This window comes from Anolis carolinensis, chromosome 5 (assembly GCF_035594765.1).
Source record: "Anolis carolinensis isolate JA03-04 chromosome 5, rAnoCar3.1.pri, whole genome shotgun sequence".
NCBI lineage: Eukaryota > Metazoa > Chordata > Lepidosauria > Squamata > Dactyloidae > Anolis > Anolis carolinensis.
The window spans coordinates 2,736,926-2,755,176 of NC_085845.1; the positions used below are offsets into that span (position 1 = coordinate 2,736,926).

Genomic DNA, 18,251 nt, shown 5'->3' on the forward strand with positions numbered 1-18,251 from the left:
AGAAGTGAGAGAAGGAGGGAGAGTAGGAAGGAAAGAGGAAGGCAGGGAGGGAGAGGAAGAAGAAGGGAGGGAGGGAGGGAAAGAAAGAGAAGGAGGGAAGGAAGGAAGGAGGGAGAGGAAGAAGGAAAGGGGGAAGAAGGGAAGGAAGAAGTGAGAGAAGGAGGGAGAGTAGGAAGGAAAGAGGAAGGCAGGGAGGGAGAGGAAGAAGAAGGGAGGGAGGGAGGGAAAGAAAGAGAAGGAGGGAAGGAAGGAAGGAGGGAGAGGAAGAAGGAAAGGGGGAAGAAGGGAAGGAAGAAGTGAGAGAAGGAGGGAGAGTAGGAAGGAAAGAGGAAGGCAGGGAGGGAGAGGAAGAAGAAGGGAGGGAGGGAGGGAAAGAAAGAGAAGGAGGGAAGGAAGGAAGGAGGGAGAGGAAGAAGGAAAGGGGGAAGAAGGGAAGGAAGAATTGAAAGAAGGAGGGAGAGTAGGAAGGAAACAGGAAGGCAGGGAGGGAGAGGAAGAAGAAGGGAGGGAGGGAGGGAGAGGAGGAGGAGGGAGGGCCGTTCTCCTCCAAGGGAAGGAAGGAAGGAAGGAAGGAAGGAAGGAAGGAAGGAAGGAAGGAGAGAAGGGAAGGGAAAGCAAGAGAAGGAAGGAAGGGGCGAGGGGAAGGCGTGCGGGTGGGTGGGTGGGGGGTCCCGGCCATGTTCCACCCGTCTCCGGGGCTGGGCGTGGGCGTGGGCGTGGGCGTGGGCGCGGGGGCGGGGGCGTGCGCGGGCGGGGCGCTGCCCAAGCGCTGCTTCTCCATCGAGTCCCTGGTGGGGAAGGACCCCCCGCCGGCCCCGCCCGCCCTGGCCTTCCCCCCCTCCTCGGCGCCCCCCTCGGGCCCCCGCCCGCCCCTCTACGGGGCCCCCGAGCTGCTCTTCGCCGAGGGCCTGGCCCCGCCCCCGCCCCCGCCCCCCGCCGGGCCCTTCTTCGCCGCGCCCCCGCCCCCGCCGCCCCCGCCCCGCGCCCCCGCCGACCCGCTCGGCTTCTACCCCTGGGTCCTCCGGAGCCGCTTCTTCGGGCACCGCTTCCAAGGTAAGCATGGCAAGGGGGGGGGGGGGAAGGAGCAAGGGCGTCCGCACGGCGGAGTTAACCCGCGTTGGCGCCGCTTCCCTGGCTCAGCGCTCTCTGTGGGATCCTGGGAGTTGCATGGCACGCTCAGAGTGTGAGTAGACTCACGTGAAGCCCTGTACGAGTCCGCACTGATCCTATGATGCGGATTCAAACTGCAGACCAGGCCTTGGCGTTAGTGGGGGGGCGGAGGTTCCTTCTACGCTGCCATATAATCCGGTTCGAAGCAGGCAATCCGGATTTTGTATGGCAGTGTAGAAGGAAAATAAATCCAGCTCCTAACAAGAGGCCAAAGCAGTTCAAGCGGGGGCACAACCGGGATTAATCTACCGTGTAGATGCGCCTCCTGTTCCCCATTCGCCAGCTCTTGAATCTGGATCTACACTGCCATAGAATTCGTGTTATATAGACAGTATAAGGTAAAAGGTAAAGGTTTTCGCCTGACGTTAAATCCAGTCGTGACCGACTCTGGGGGTTGGTGCTCATCTCCATTGCTAAACCGGAGAGCCGGCGTTGTCCGTAGACACCTCCAGGTCATGTGGGCGGCATGACTGCATGGAGCGCCGTTACCTTCCCGCCGGAGTGGTACCTATTGATCTACTCACATTGGCATGCTTTCGAACTGCTAGGTTGGCAGGAGCTGGAGCTAACAGTGGGTGCTCACTCCGCTCCCGGGATTTGAACCTGGGACCTTTTGGTCCGCAAGTTCAGCAGCTCAGCGCTTTAACACACTGCGCCACCACCAAGGGCCCATAGTCAGTACAGAACCATCTAACTGTGCCATAGGTTAGCCCAGACATGGGCCAACTTGGGCCCTCCCTCCAGGTGTTTTGGACTGCAACTCCCACAATTCCTCACAGCCTACCGGCTCGACTGGATGGCCTTTGGGGGTCCCCAACCAACCTTGGACTCCTAGACCCCTTTCCCATGGACTCCCCTCAAGCCATCCTGGATCTGGGTTGCTGCGCGTTTTCAGGGCTGTCTGGCCATGTTGAAGAAGCATTCTCTCACCTCTGTGGCAGGCATCCCCAGAGGTTGTGGGGTCTGTTGGAAATTAGGCAAGTGTGAATGTCCAGAATATGTCCAGAATGGGAAAAAGAACTCTTGTCTGTTGGAGGCAAGTGTGAATGTTGTCATTGGCCACCTTGATTAGCATTGGATGGCCTTGCTGCTTCAAGGACTGGCTGTTTCTTGCCTGGGGGAATCCTTTGTTGGGAGGTGTTAGCTGGACCTGGTTGTTTCCTGCCTTTCCTGTAGTTTTTGAATGGCTTTGTCCAGAACAGGATTCAGTCTTGTCCCAGGTAAAGAAATCCGACAAAAGCAGAAGACAATGGAGCTAGGGCTTCCCTTTATTTAGACATGAGATTCCTCTTGATTCAGATTAGAATCGCATTGGCTTCTTTTGCCAGACTTTCTCTTAATTTGCTGCCGGAAAGTCTTTCTTCTTTGTGACTGAATGGAAGAGGGAGACTTTTGATTCCTGTCACTCCCCCTTTGCCTCTATTTCGGGCTTCTAAATCTTATATTCATCATTTCTCCTAAACTTTATGGTTCTCGATTTTTTTAAAAATAATTCTCCCCTTTTCCCCTCTTAAATATTTTATTCACTTTTTATATTTTATTTATTTATTTATTTATTTACATCATTTATATTCCGCCCTTCTTTCTCACCCCGAAGGGGACTCAGGGCGGATCACATTACACATATTAGGCAAACATTCAATGCCTTTTTAACACAGGACAAAGACGAACAACATAGCTCCGAGCGGGCCTCGAACTTATGACCTCCTGGTCAGTGACTCATTGCTCTCCCATCTGCGCCACAACAATACAACAATATTGTATGATACAGCAAACAAGATAGATATGCTGGATTTCGTATTTTTATTATTATTATTATTATTATTATTATTATTATTATTATTATTATTATTATTATTATTAGTGTAAATCATAGAATCCTAGAGTTGGAAGGGTCCTCGTGGGCCATCCAGTCCAACCCCTTTCTACCCAGAAGCAGGAAAATCACATTCAAAGCACTCCCAACAGATGGCCACCCAGTGTCAGCTTCAAAGCCTCCAAAGAAGGAGCCTCCACCACACTCCGGGGCAGAGAGTTCCACTGCTGAACACATTTTAAGTGAATGATGAAGAGTAGTTCCATAACGCAAAATAACTTAGAAATCAGGCTCCATCAATAAACTTCAGTGGACACTCGTGGGGATTTGATTAACCAGTTAACTGGCCCCACTCTCCAAGCCTTCCATACACCATTGAAGGCAGTTTTGTTTTGTTTTCGACAAGCCTTCCACCATGTTTAGATTCCTTGAATTAGTGAATGAATACACGCGAGGACCCATAGATTTCACCCAGCACTGTACACGACTAAGAGTGATTATTGTTGTTTTATATCCGCAGCTATTGCTGTATTTTTTACTAGGGAGTTTTGTGAAGTGGGATAATTATGTTGGCTGTTCTTGCTTTGTGTTATTGCTTCTGCAATTTTTGTATTTTGTGTCTTTGCACCTTTGAGGGCTTTGTCAGCCGCCCTGAGTCCCTCTGGGAGATGGTGGTGGGGAATAAATATAAAATATTATTATTATTATTATTATTATTATTATTATTATTATTATTGACACAAAGACACAGTATGACACAGCCAATGAGATATATATGCTGGATTTCGTATCACAAAATCACTTCCCAAGTGTTTAGGACAGTGTGATATATTATTATTATTATTATTATTATTATTATTATTATTATTATTATTATTATTATTATTATTATTATTATGTTTCATTGCGTCCTAGTCTCCAGGGCAGAAGAAAACAATCCTCCTTCCTGGACTTCCTTTCCCTCATACCTTGATCCATGGTCCTCATCATGTCTCCTCTCAGCCTGGAGGCTAAACATTCCCAGCTCTTTCAGCCGCTCCTCATGGGGCTTGCTTGTTCTTCAGACCCTTGATCCTTTGAGTCTCCCTCCTCTGGACACATTCCGGCTTTAGAGTCAACATCTCCCTTCAATTGTGGTGTCCAAAATTGGACCCAGTTTAATTCCAGTTGTGGTCTGACCAAGGCAGAATAGAAGAGAGGGGCAGCATGATCCAGAATCCCTGGATCTAGGCACTAGGCTCCTATTTATGCAGTATTCAGTATGTTGATGTAATTTTACCTGTATTTTTATTTTTATGGCACTATTATGTGCTGCTGTAAGCTACCGTACTTCCTTTTTGGAAAATGATGGCGGGGTACAATTATTATTATTATTATTATTATTATTATTATTATTATTATTATTATTATTATTATTATTATTATTTTATGACACAGCAAACAAGATAGACATGCTGGATTTTATATCACAATAATAATAATAATAATAATAATATTATTATTATTATTTTATTTTATTTTATTATGACACAGCAAACAAGATAGACATGCTGGATTTCATATCACAATAATAATAATAATAATAATCAGAAAATACATCACACAGTCCTAGACACTTGGGAAGTGTTCGACTTGTGGTTTTGCGAAACGAAATCCAGCATATCTATCTTGTTTGCTGTGCCATACAACGTCGTTGTGTTGATAATAATAATAATAATAATAATAATAATAATAATAATAATAATAATAATAATTATTATTATTATTATTATTATTATGTTCCATTGCGTCCTAGTCTCCAGGGCAGAAGAAAACAATCCTGCTAGCTCCTTCCTATGACTTCTCTCACATCTTGATCCATGGAGACCCCCATCCTGTCTCTTCTCTCTCAGCCTTCCCTCCTGCAGGGTCAACATGCTCGGCTCTTTCAGCCGCTCCTCATAGAGCTTGTTATGATTCTACTTTAGTCTACATTTTCCAATTGTACTCCCTCCCCCTAAGTTTTATTGTTTCCTTTTTCATCGAATTATATATTTGTTCCCCCCCCCCCCCCATCTTGATCCATTGCTCTCATCCTGTCTCCTCTCTCTCAGCCTTCCCTTCTACAGGGTCAACATGGGGCTCTTTCAGCCGCTCCTCATAGGGTTTGTTATCTCCACATAGGGCTTGTTATGACTCTCCTTTAGTCTACATTTTATAATTGTACTTTTTCCTAAGTTTTATTTTTTAATCTCATCATCATCATCATCATCATCATTTTGTGTCAATTGTATTATTCTCTGTTAGTTTACATTGTACAACCCTCCTCTCCAGTTATTTATTGTTATCTACTTTTTCCTAAGTTTTATTTTTTTAATATCATCACCATCATCATCATCATCATCATCATCATCATCATCATCATCATCATCATCATTTTGTGTCAATTGTATTATTCTCTGTTAGTTTACATTGTGCAACCCTCCTCTCCAGTTATTTATTGTTATCTACTTTTTCCTAAATTTTATTTATTTAATCTAATCATCATCATCATCATCACCACCACCATCATCATCATCATTTTGTGTCAATTGTTTTATTCTGTTAGTTTACATTGTACAACCCTCCTCTCCAGTTATTTATTGTTATCTACTTTTTCCTAAGTTTTATTTTTTTTAATATCATCATCATCATCATCATCATCATCATCATCATCATCATCATTTTGTGTCAACTGTATTATTCTCTGTTAGTTTACATTGTGCAACCCTCCTCTCCAGTTATTTATTGTTATCTACTTTTTCCTAAGTTTTTTTAATCTAATCATCATCATCATCATCATCATTTTGTGTCAGTTGTTTTATTCTGTTAGTTTACATTGTGCAACCCTCCTCTCCAGTTATTTATTGTTATCTACTTTTTCCTAAATTTTATTTATTTAATCTAATCATCATCATCATCATCACCACCATCATCATCATCATCATCATTTTGTGTCAATTGTTTTATTCTGTTAGTTTACATTGTACAACCCTCCTCTCCAGTTATTTATTGTTATCTACTTTTTCCTAAGTTTTATTTTTTTTAATATCATCATCATCATCATCATCATCATTTTGTGTCAACTGTATTATTCTCTGTTAGTTTACATTGTACAACCCTCCTCTCCAGTTATTTATTGTTATCTACTTTTTCCTAAGTTTTATTTTTTTTAATATCATCATCATCATCATCATCATCATCATCATCATCATTTTGTGTCAATTGTATTATTCTCTGTTAGTTTACATTGTGCAACCCTCCTCTCCAGTTATTTATTGTTATCTACTTTTTCCTAAGTTTTATTTTTTTTAATATCATCATCATCATCATCATCATCATCATTTTGTGTCAATTGTATTATTCTCTGTTAGTTTACATTGTGCAACCCTCCTCTCCAGTTATTTATTGTTATCTACTTTTTCCTAAGTTTTATTTTTTTTAATATCATCATCATCATCATCATCATCATCATTTTGTGTCAATTGTATTATTCTCTGTTAGTTTACATTGTGCAACCCTCCTCTCCAGTTATTTATTGTTATCTACTTTTTCCTAAGTTTTATTTTTTTAATATCATCATCATCATCATCATCATCATCATTTTGTGTCAATTGTATTATTCTCTGTTAGTTTACATTGTACAACCCTCCTCTCCAGTTATTTATTGTTATCTACTTTTTCCTAAGTTTTATTTTTTTAATATCATCATCATCATCATCATCATTTTGTGTCAATTGTATTATTCTCTGTTTACATTGTACAACCCTCCTCTCCAGTTATTTATTGTTATCTAATTATCATCCTCAATATTTTGTGCCAATTGTATTATCCTCCATTACTCTACATTGTACAACCCTCTTCTCCAGATATTTATTGTTATTCTTTCGGGTCTAAAAACACACCTTTCTTCTCCTTTTTCTCCAGTGTTTATCCTTCTCCTTAAATCGGTGTGATAATTCCGTCCCTTTGCCTCCAAAGGTTGTGCTTCTTTCCCCTTGTACCTATCTCCCTATTCCAGTTCTCCTCCTTTTGTATAAATCCTCCTCTTCATTTGGAAGGGAATTAATGTGAAAAGACGGTGGAAATAAATCCCTCTCCAAGTTCCCCGGAGGCGCCTCGTCGGGAGGCCGGGGCTTGTTGTTTACACGCCGCCGGCCCTCGATCCGGATTAACGGGAGCCCTTTTTATTTGCCCCAAATGGAAGGGGGGTCCTGCCTATCCAATGCCCCCCCCCCCCTTTAGAGAAAGGAAAGGCTGACAGGGTCCTCTTTCCCTTTGCAAAATAGGAGGAAAGAGACCTCATTTTCGGTGCGTAAAAGCAGCCTTGTTTTTGTTTTGGAGAGCTCGGGCGCGCCGAAGGGAATCAGAACCTGTTCCTAAACTAAAACACAGAAATCCTATCTACATTGCTATATAATGCAGCCCGGAACCGCATTTATATATCGCCAGGTATTTATTTATCGTGTCAGAAGCCAACCGAGGGTACAGTTGTAATTTATTTAGAAACACAAAGTTTAAAACTTGGCATGATACTAAATGTTATTTGACCAGAATCTGGCCACTTGGAGTAAGGCCTCTGGTGTTGCTATTACAAGGTCGGGGTTGTTGTGTTTTCCGGGCTGTATGGCCATATACCAGAAGCATTCTCTCCTGACGTTTCGCCCACATCTATGGCAGGCATCCTCAGAGATTGTGAGGTATATTGGGGTTTCAATCTCCCTGTATCTTGTTGATGACGTGTTTTTGTTGTTGTTATCATCAGAATCAGAATCATTATTATTATCGTTATTATTATTATTATCATTATTATCATTACTATTATGTTGGTCATGGGAGTTCTGTGTGCCAAGCTTGGTTCAATTCCATCGTTGGTGGAGTTCAGAATTGGGGGTTATTGTGTGTTTTCGGGGCTGTCTGGCCATGTTCCAGTAGCATTCTCTCCCGACGTATCGCCCACACCTATGGAAGGCATCCTCTGAGGTTGTGAGATATAATTGGGGTTCCAATCTCCGTGTGTCTTGTTGTTAACGTGTTTTTGTTGCAGTTGTTATTATTATTATTATTATTATTATTATTATTATTATTATCATCATTATTATCATTACTATTATGTTGGTCATGGGAGTTCTGTGTGCCAAGTTTGGTTCAATTCCATCGTTGGTGGAGTTCAGAATTTGGAGTTGTTGTGTGTTTTCCGGACTGTCTGGCCATGTTCCAGAAGCATTCTCTCCTGACGTTTCGCCCACACCTATGGCAGGCATCCTCTGAGGTTGTGCTTATATTGGAGTTCCAATCTCCGTGTGTCTTGTTGTTAACGTGTTTTTGTTGTTGTTGTTGTTGTTATTATATTGGTCATGGGAGTTCTGTGTGCCAAGCTTGGTTCAATTCCATTGTTGGTGGAGTTCAGAATTGGGGGTTGTTGTGTGTTTTCCGGGCCATGTTCCAGAAGCATTCTTTTCTGACGTTTCGCCCACATTAATGGGGGCATCCTCAGAGGGTGTGAGGTATATTGGACAAACTAAGCAAGGAAGGTTTATATATCTGTGGAATCATGTCCAGGGTGGGAGAAAGAACTCTTGTCTGACGGAGGCCAGTGTGGATAATAGTAATAATAATAATAATAATAATAATAATAATAATAATAATAATAATAATAATAATAATAATAACTTTATTTTTATGTTGTAATTAATCACCTTGATTAGCATTAATGGCCTTGCCAGCTTCATTCCTGCCTGGGGGAATCCTTTGTTCGGAGGTGTTCGCTGCCCCTGACTGAGTCATGTCTGGAATTCCTCTGTATGCCTTGCCAGCTTCATTCCTGCCTGGGGGAATCCTTTGTTCGGAGGTGTTCGCTCCTCCTGACTGAGTCATGTCAGGAATTCTTATGTATGCCTTGCCAGCTTCATTCCTGCCTGGGGGAATCCTTTGTTCGGAGGTGTTAGCTGCCCCTGACTGACTCATGTCTGGAATTCCTCTGTATGCCTTGCCAGCTTCATTCCTGCCTGGGGGAATCCTTTGTTCGGAGGTGTTAGCTGCCCCTGACTGACTCATGTCTGGAATTCCTCTGTATGCCTTGCCAGCTTCATTCCTGCCTGGGGGAATCCTTTGTTCGGAGGTGTTCGCTCCTCCTGACTGAGTCATGTCAGGAATTCTTATGTATGCCTTGCCAGCTTCATTCCTGCCTGGGGGAATCCTTTGTTCGGAGGTGTTAGCTGCCTCTGATTGATTCATGTCTGGAATCCCTCTGTTTTCAGAGTTTTGTTCTTTATTTACTGTTCTGATTTTAGAGGGTTTTTTTTTTTAAAATACTGGGAGCCAGATTGTGTTCATTTCCATAATTTCTGTTGAAATGGCCCACATGCTTGTCCTCCATCGTGGATGTGGCAGGGCTCAGGCTGCATTATAATAGGTGGTCTATTGGCATAATATAGATCTATTCCTTGAGTATATAATGCAGTTCAAGCTGCATTGTTTTGGGCACTGGTGTTGATCCAACCAACCCAAGACCCAGGGTAAACATGGATTTCCGTGGCCATATAACTGCATTGCATGGAGCTATGCTGAGCATAAAAAATACTATAAGGCAGTATAGATCTAGCTCTAACTTGGGCCCTCTTTCCAGGTGTTTTGGACTCCAACTCCCACCATTCCTAACAGCCTCAGGCCCTTTCCTTTTCACCCCCAGCCGCTTAAGCGGCTGGGGGTGAAAAGGAAGGGGCCTGAGGCTGTTAGGAATGGTGGGAGTTGCAGTCCAAAACACCTGGAAGGAGGGCCTAAGTTGGCCCATGCTTGTACCAAATAGCAGTAGAGATCTAGCCCTTTGGGGCAATTATGTTTGGGAAACATCTCCAGTGACAGTAGGGCAATGTTTTGAAGCGTTTTGAAAACAGACTTGCGTAAAAGGCGTAAAACAAAATAGGTCTCAGGGTTGTTGTATGTCTTTCGGGCTGTGTGGCCATGTTCCAGAAGCATTCTCTCCTGACGTTTCGCCCACATCTATGGCAGGCATCCTCAGAGGTTGTGAGGTATGGTCTCCTCCAACTCATCAAGGAGATGCTCTGGCACAAGACAGATGGATGTTGTCATTAGGAGACCCTGAAAAGGAGGCTTGAAAAAGGTGGAGGTTTTGAGGAGAAACGGAGAAAGGAAGAAGGAAGGAAGGAAGGAAGGAAGGAAGGAAGGAAGGAAGGAAGGAAGGAAGGAAGGAAGGAAGGAAGGAAGGAGGGAGGGAGGGAGGGAGGGAAGGAAGGAAGGAGGGAAGGAAGGAAGGAAGGAAAGAAGGAAGGAAGGAAGGAAGGAAGGAAGAAGGGAAGGAAGGAAGGAAGGAAGAAGGGAAGGAAGGAAGAAAGAAGGGAAGGAAGGAGGGAGGGAAGGAAGGAAGGAAGGAAGGAAGGAAGGAAGGAAGGAAGAAGGGAAGGAAGGAAGGAAGAAGGGAAGGAAGGAGGGAGGGAAGGAAGGAAGAAGGGAAGGAAGGAAGGAAGGAAGAAGGGAAGGAAGGAAGGAAGAAGGGAAGGAAGGAGGGAGGGAAGGAAGGAAGGAAGGAAGGAAGGAAGGAAGGAAGGAAGGAAGGAAGGAAGAAGGGAAGGAAGGAGGGAGGGACGGAAGGAAGGAAGGAAGGAAGAAGGGAAGGAAGGAAGAAAGAAGGGAAGGAAGGAGGGAGGGAAGGAAGGAAGGAGGGAGGGAGGGAGGAAGAAAAGAAGGAAGGAAAGAAGGAAGGAAGAAGGGAAGGAAGGAGGGAGGGACGGAAGGAAGGAAGGAAGGAAGAAGGGAAGGAAGGAAGAAAGAAGGGAAGGAAGGAGGGAGGGAAGGAAGGAAGGAGGGAGGGAGGGAGGAAGGAAAGAAGGAAGGAAAGAAGGAAGGAAGAAGGGAAGGAAGGAGGGAGGGACGGAAGGAAGGAAGGAAGGAAGAAGGGAAGGAAGGAAGAAAGAAGGGAAGGAAGGAGGGAGGGAAGGAAGGAAGGAGGGAGGGAGGGAGGAAGAAAAGAAGGAAGGAAAGAAGGAAGGAAGAAGGGAAGGAAGGAGGGAGGGACGGAAGGAAGGAAGAAAGGAAGAAGGGAAGGAAGGAAGAAAGAAGGGAAGGAAGGAGGGAGGGAAGGAAGGAAGGAGGGAGGGAGGGAGGAAGAAAAGAAGGAAGGAAAGAAGGAAGGAAGAAGGGAAGGAAGGAGGGAGGGACGGAAGGAAGGAAGGGAGGAAGGAAGGAAGGAAGGAAGGAAGGAAGGAAGGAAGAAGGGAAGGAAGGAGGGAGGGAGGGAGGAAGGAAGGAAGGAAAGAAAGAAGGAAGGAAGGAAGAAGGGAAGGAAGGAAGAAAGAAGGGAAGGAAGGAGGGAGGGAAGGAAGGAAGGAGGGAGGGAGGGAGGGAGGAAGAAAAGAAGGAAGGAAAGAAGGGGGAAGGAAGGAAGGGAGAAAGGAAGGGAGGGAGGGAGGAAAGAAGGAAGGACGGAAGGAAGGAAGAAGGGAGGGAGGGAGAAAGGAAGGGAGAAAGGAAGGGAGGAAGGGAGATGGGAAGAAAGGAAGGAAGGAAGGAAGAAGGGAAGGATGAAGGGAGGGAAGGAAGGAGAAACCGACGGGTCTTTCTGTGGAGGGGGGGACCCCCAAAAGGACCCTCTTTGCGGGAGAAGCGACCCTTTCAAGTCTCACCTGCTTTAGGGAAGTTTTGGGTCGGGATTCAGCTCCTCCTTGAGTCACTTTTTCCTTCTTTTCGGGGAGAATCGGGTCCCAAATCCGGACCCAGAAAGGCAGGGCTTCTTCGGTCCTTCCCAGACAGCCCTGTATCCCAGAATATCAAGGCGGGAAATCCCACAATATTTCCTTTGAACTGGGTTGCCTGAGTCCACACTGCAATATAGGTAAATTAGCTGTGCCCGGCCACGCGTTGCTGTGGCGAAGTATGGTGGTCTGGGAAATAAAGTATTGAGGAATTGGTGGTAGTTAAGGTCAAGGGTCAAGGTTTTCCCCTGATGTTAAGTCCAGTCGTGTCTGACTCTGGGGGTTGGTGCTCATCTCCATTTCTAAGCCGAAGAGCCGGCGTTGTCCGTAGACTCCTCCAAGGTCATGTGGGATGACTGCATGGAGCGCCGTTACCTTCCCGCCGGAGCAGTACCTATTCATCTACTCTCATTTGCATGTTTTTGAACTTTAGGGTTGGCAGAAGCTGGAGCTAACAGTGGGGGCTCTCTCCGCTCCCCCAATTCAAACCTGCAACCTTTCGGTCCAGAAGTTCAGCAGCTCAGCGCTTTAACATGCTGCGCCATCAGGGGATATTATTTCCTAAAGCTTGTGAATATACAATATTCTGGTTTGTTGTTGTTTTTTTTGTCTGTTGGAGGCAAGTATGAATACTGCAATTAGGCAAAATGATTAGCATGTAATGGCCTTGCAGTTTTAAAGCCTGGCTGTTTCCTCCCTGAGTGAATTTTTTGTTGGGTGTTAACTGGCCCAGATTGTTTCCTGTCTGGAATTACCTTGTTTTCAGAGTGGTGTTCTTTATTTAGTGTTCTGATTTTAGAGATTGTATTGTTCTGTTTTATTATACCACAGTAATTTTTATATATTCTGATTTTAGTGTTTTTTAATACTTGGAGCCAAAGTGTATTCATTTTCACGGTTCACAGCAACACAATAATAATAATAATAATAATAATAATAATAATAATAATAGTAATAGTAATGATAGTAATAATAATGACTTTGGTAATACACACTGCTTCACTCCCTTCTCAGCTTCGTTTGTGGAAGAATCCTTTCTTGGGAGGTGTTAGCTGGCCCTGATTGTTTCCTTTGTGGAATTCCCAATTTCCCTGCTTTCAGAGTGTTGCTCTTTATTTACTGTCCTGGTTTTAGAGATTATATTGTTCTGTATTATTCTACCACAGTAATTATTTCATATTACATAGAATCTCACTTATTGAACATTCCCTTATCCAGTGTTCTAGATTATCCAACACAATCTGCCTTTTAGTAGTCAATGTTTTTGTAGTCAGTGTTTTAAATTCATTATGATATTTTGGTGGTAAATTTGTAAATATAGTAATTACTACATAGCTTTACTGCACATGGAACTACTTTTTTTGTCAAATTTGTTGTATAACGTGATGTTTTGGTGCTTAATTTGTATAATGATTACCTACATATTCACTTATCCAACGCCCTGCCGGCCTGTTTATGTTGGGTAAGTGAGACTGTACTGTATATTTATAATCTTATATTATCTGCTTAGAACTGGATTATATGAGGCCCCTTCTTCACAGCTGTATAAAATGCACACTGAAGTGGATTATATGGCAGTGTGGACTCAATGCAGTTCAAAGCAGATAATATAAGATTATAAATGGGTTATATAGCTGTGTGGAAGGGCCTTGAGTCTACACTGCCATATAATCCAGTTCAAATCTGATAATCTGTATTTTATAGGGAGTGTGGAAGAGGCCTAAGTGAGGCCTAACTCTTGCCTGTCCCCTGGGCTGAGTGGGTTGCTAGGAGACCAAGTGGGCGGAGCTTAGCCTTCTAACTGGCAGCAATTGGATAAAAACAATTATTGCTCTCCCTCTAATTAGGACTTTATTTTTCTTTGTATCAACCTAGAGGCGTGGATGAGGGGTCGTGCTGTCAATTTTTGAGGTTGTGGGGTGTTTAGTTTTGTTGTTTTGTCCGCTGCCGTGATTCCATCACTCTATATATAAAAATATATATAGACTAGCTGTGCCCGGCCACGCGTTGCTGTGGAAAAGTGGTGGTGGTATTGGTTAAAAATTGTTGTGTAATTTTTATTTGACATTTGTATTTTTTTATTAATTTTATTGTAAGTTATCTTTTTATTTATTATATTTTATTATTTTCTTGTATTATTTTAGTTATTTTCTGTTTTTATAGTATTTTATTGTATTCATCTTTTAGTGTTTTTAATTATTTTTTATTGGGTTGCTAGGAGACCAAGTTGGAGGAGCTTAGCCTTCTAACTGGCAGCAATTGGATAAAAGCAATTATTCCTCTCCCTCTAATTAGGACTTTATTTTTCTTTTCTTTTTGTTGTATCAACCTAGAGGCGTGGATGATGGGTTGTGTTGTCAAATTTCGAGGTTGGGGGGCCTGTAGTTTTGTTGTTTTGTGGGTCGCCGTGATGCTATCACTCTTTTTATATATATAGATAGATGTAAAGGTTTCCCCTGACCTTAAGTTTAATTGTGTCCATCTTTGGGGGTTGGTGCTCATCTCCATTTCTAAGTCGAAGAGCCGGCGTTGTCCGTAGACACCTGCAAGGTCATGACTGCATGAAGCGCCAATGTTACCTTCCCGCCAGAGCAGTACCTATTGATCTACTCACGTTTTGCATGTTTTCGAACTGCTAGGTTGCAGATATTGTGGGATTTCCTGCCTTGATATTCAGGGTTATAGGGTTGTATGGAGATGTCTTAGATTTGGGGCCAACACACGCACAATATCCAAATAACTTGGGTCTCTGTGTAGTTTTGAAGTAGAGTTTTAATATATGTTTGATGTTCCACGATACAGAAGAATGAATGGTTTTTTTCATGTTGAGTTTCCCTCTTGCCAGACTCTTGCCATGTTTCTAATTTTACTATTATTAGGTCCTGTTTGCTATTAGCTGCAGCCTTGAGTTCATGCTTCGGGAAAGAAGAAAGGAGAGAAAGGAAAGAAAGAATTGAAAGAAGGGAGAAGAAGGAAGGAGGGAAGCGGAAGGGGAAGGGAAAGCAGGAAAGAATAATACAACTCTGTGTAAGAATTTGGAAAATGTTCTGTTCCTGGTTTGAAAGTATTATTCCTGTGTTGTCGAAGGCTCTCATGGCCGAAACCACTGGGTTGCTGTGAGTTTTCCGGGCTGTCTGGCTATGTTCCTGAAGCATTCTCCTGACATTTTCCCCACCTCTATGGCAGCGCATCCTCAGAGGTTGTGAGGTATATTGGAAAAATATAAACTTGGCAAGTGGGGTTTATATATCTGTGGAAAGTCCAGGCTTTGAAGGCTCAAGGCTATTCAATGCCAATCAAGCTGGCCAATTGCAAGCTTGATTTTTATTACTCTCCTGCCCAGAAGTAATAAAAAGGAATGATAATACAGTAGAATCTCACTTATCCAACACTCGCTTATTCAACGTTCTGGATTATCCAAGGCATTTTTGTAGTCAATGTTTTCAATACATTGTGATATTTTGGTGCTAAATTTGTAAATACAGTAATTACTACACAGCATTACTGTGTATTGAACTACTTTTTCTGTCAAATTTGTTGTATAACATGATGTTTTGGTGCTTAATTTGTAAAATCATAACCTAACTTGATGTGTAATACGCTTTTCCTTAATCCCTCCTTATTATCCAACATATTTGCTTATCCAACGTTCTGCTGGCCCGTTTATGTTGGATAAGTGAGACTCTACTGTATTGTCTTTATAAATTGTATAGTAATACTTATAAGGCTGAAATAATAATTAAAAATATATTCAGGCCTGGGAAAACTTCAGCCCTCCCTCCAGGTATTTTGGACTTCACCTTGATTAGCATTGAATAGCCTTTCAGCTTCAAGTTCTGGCAGCTTCCTTCCTGGGGGAATCCTTTACTGGGAGGTGTTAGCTGGCCCTGATTGTTTCCTGTCTGGAATTCCACTGTCTTCTGAGTGTTGTTTACTGTCCTGATTTTAGAGTTATTTTTTAATACTGGGGGCCAGATTTTGTTCATTTTCATGGTTTCCTCCTTTCTGTTGAAATGGTCCACATGCTTCTTGTGGATTTCCATGGCTTCTCTGTGTTGCCAGACATGGTGGTTGTGAGAATGGTCCAGCATTTCTGTGTTCTCCAGTAATAATATTCTGTGTCCATGTGCCGTCGCGCCTGGGGCTATAACTCTTAGTGAAAGAGGCATGGACGTGACATCTTTCCCCAGGGGATTGCTTCTTGCCCTCCTTTAGGGAAACTGGAACTCCCAAGGATTAAAACACTGTAGATAACTCAAAACTGGTTTTATTGTTCACAAAAGGTTATCCCAATAAGCTGGAAGTTTCAAAGGTGTAAAGGAAAATATACATTACAGTCTTTGGTTGTCTTAAGTCCAAGGAGCTCTGTAGCTGAGAAGCTTTTCCAGGTCCCTCTTTCTCAATGGCTGTGAATGCCTAAGCACTCCTCAGCCTCAGTCCAAATGGCCTATGTTTGAAGACACAGTCTTCCTCTGTTGCCAAAGAACTGATTTGAAGGCGCTTGAGACTCCTCAACGTCGTCCAGGTTGGTCCTGAACATGAAGCATAAGTCTCAAGGGTAAGAACCTCAGAATTGGTGCTGAGAGGTAACTTAATCAAGGGCTTTTAGAGCCAAGTCTCTCTCTCACGTCCATCTGATAGAAAGCTTGATGGTGGAATGAAAAAGGAAACACTGACCCACTCCAGGAAAGGGTGGAGTCAAACAATTGAGCTGAGGGAGCAATATAACTGGTGCAAACAACATTGATTGACAGCTATAAATAACCAATCAGTCCAACTACATTTACAGGGTAAAAAGGCAAAATCAGACATGATAACAACAATTCAAATCTTGCAACTTACAGATCCACATATAGATTGTGCCACTCACGCCATCACAGTCCAGGTTGGTTCACCACGTGCTCTGGTCTGGCTGACTTCTCTGGGTGAGTGAGTCTGCGAGCCTTTCATATTTCTTGATTCCTGTTTGGTGGTCCCTCTGTAGACGTGTCCACAGCTGCATGGTCTAAGGTAGACTCCTGCAGAGGTGAGACCATCCCTTTTGTCCTTTGCTGAAGGTAGCATTTGTTGGATTTATTCCTATTTAGTTGTGTGGTCCTTATTTTGAAAGTAGTCGTTCTACTCCAGAAATTTCATTTTTGTGGCTGCCACAAAACAAAGAATTGACAGAAAGAAGCGAAAAAAAGAAGGAAGGGTGAGGAGTGTAGTCCGGCTCAGGTGCTGCAGCCCAAAAGGCCAATGCGATCCTCACTGAGCACAATGGAAAGAAGGATGGGCGGGAAAGACTATATGTCTGTTGTGTAAGGCATCCTCAGGTCTCTTCTGAACTTATGGTGATCCCATGTATTCTTTATCGTGTCATGTTTGTTTATATCTCACTTTTATTCCTTGATTGAGACACCAGTGAGGCAGGATGGACTCCGGCCCCTTCTACACTGCCCTCTTTCCCAGGATCTGATCCCCGAGTACCTGTTTATCCCAGGTTTTCTGGCAGTGGAGACTCAGGCTCCTTCCACAGGCTGAATAAAATCTCTCATTATCTGCTTTGGACTGGGTTATATGCCAGTGTGGACTCAAATAACCCAGTTCAAAGCAGATATTGTGGGTTCTTCTGCCTTGATATTCTGGGTTATATGGCTGTGTGGAACGGCCCTCATATAATCCAGTTCAGAGTAGATAATCTGGGGTCAGATCCTGGGGGAGAGGGCAGTGTAGATCCAGCCTCAGAGGGGCCTTTGCCAGGCCCTCCCTTGAAATACATCCTCAAGTCCTTGGGGTTCCTTTTGTTTTTGGGGAAGGGTCTTCTTGTTGGACTGTGGTTCCCAGAATCCCCATTCTTGGGGGATTATTCTGAGAGTGTTTGGTCTAAATCAGTGATTCCCAAAGTGGGCGCTACTGCCCCCTGGTGGGCGCTGCAGCGATCCAGGGGGGCGGTGATGGCCACAGGTTCATTTGGGGGCGGGGCCAGGGGAGGGGCGGGGCCTCTTCCCAAGTACTGGAGACAGGGCTGAGCACCTGAGGCGCCTGTTAGGACACACAGGGGGCGGAGCTAGAGGAGTGGGCGTGGCTTCTTCCCAAGAGCCCGAGACAGGGCTGAGAATCTATACCTCTCCTGAGGCGCTCGTTTGGACACAGAGGGCGGAGCTAGGGAAGGGGGCGGGGCCTCCTTCCAAGATCCCAAGAAAGGGCTGAGCCTCTATATTTCTCCTGAGAGGCCTTTTAGGACTAAAGGGCGGGGCTAGGGGTGGGGCGGGGCCTCTTTCCAAGTGCTGGAGACAGGGCTGAGCACCTGAGGTGCCTGTTAGGACACAGGGGGCGGAGCTAGGGAAGGGGGTGGGGCCTCTTTCCAAGAGCCTGAGACAGGGCTGAGCCTTTATCTTTCTCCTGAGAGGCCTTTTAGGACTAAAGGGCGGGGCCAGGGGAGGGGCGGGGCCTCTTCCCAAGTGCCGGAGACAGGGCTGAGCACCTGAGGTGCCTGTTAGGACACAGGGGGCGGAGCTAGAGGAGTGGGTGTGGCATCTTCCAAAGAGCCCAAG

General features: G+C 44.1%; 1 protein-coding gene across 1 annotated transcript in view; it reads left to right on the top strand.

Annotated features, from left to right (window-relative positions):
- Nucleotides 1-632: 632 nt before the first annotated feature.
- The window catches only part of LOC100561861 (homeobox protein EMX1), a 40,096-nt gene continuing 22,477 nt past the window's right edge, over nucleotides 633-18,251 (top strand). The window contains exon 1 of the mRNA XM_062981930.1: nucleotides 633-1,053. Within this exon, the coding sequence (XP_062838000.1) occupies nucleotides 678-1,053 (376 nt within the window). The 5' untranslated portion in view covers nucleotides 633-677. The remainder of the gene's footprint in view (nucleotides 1,054-18,251) is intronic.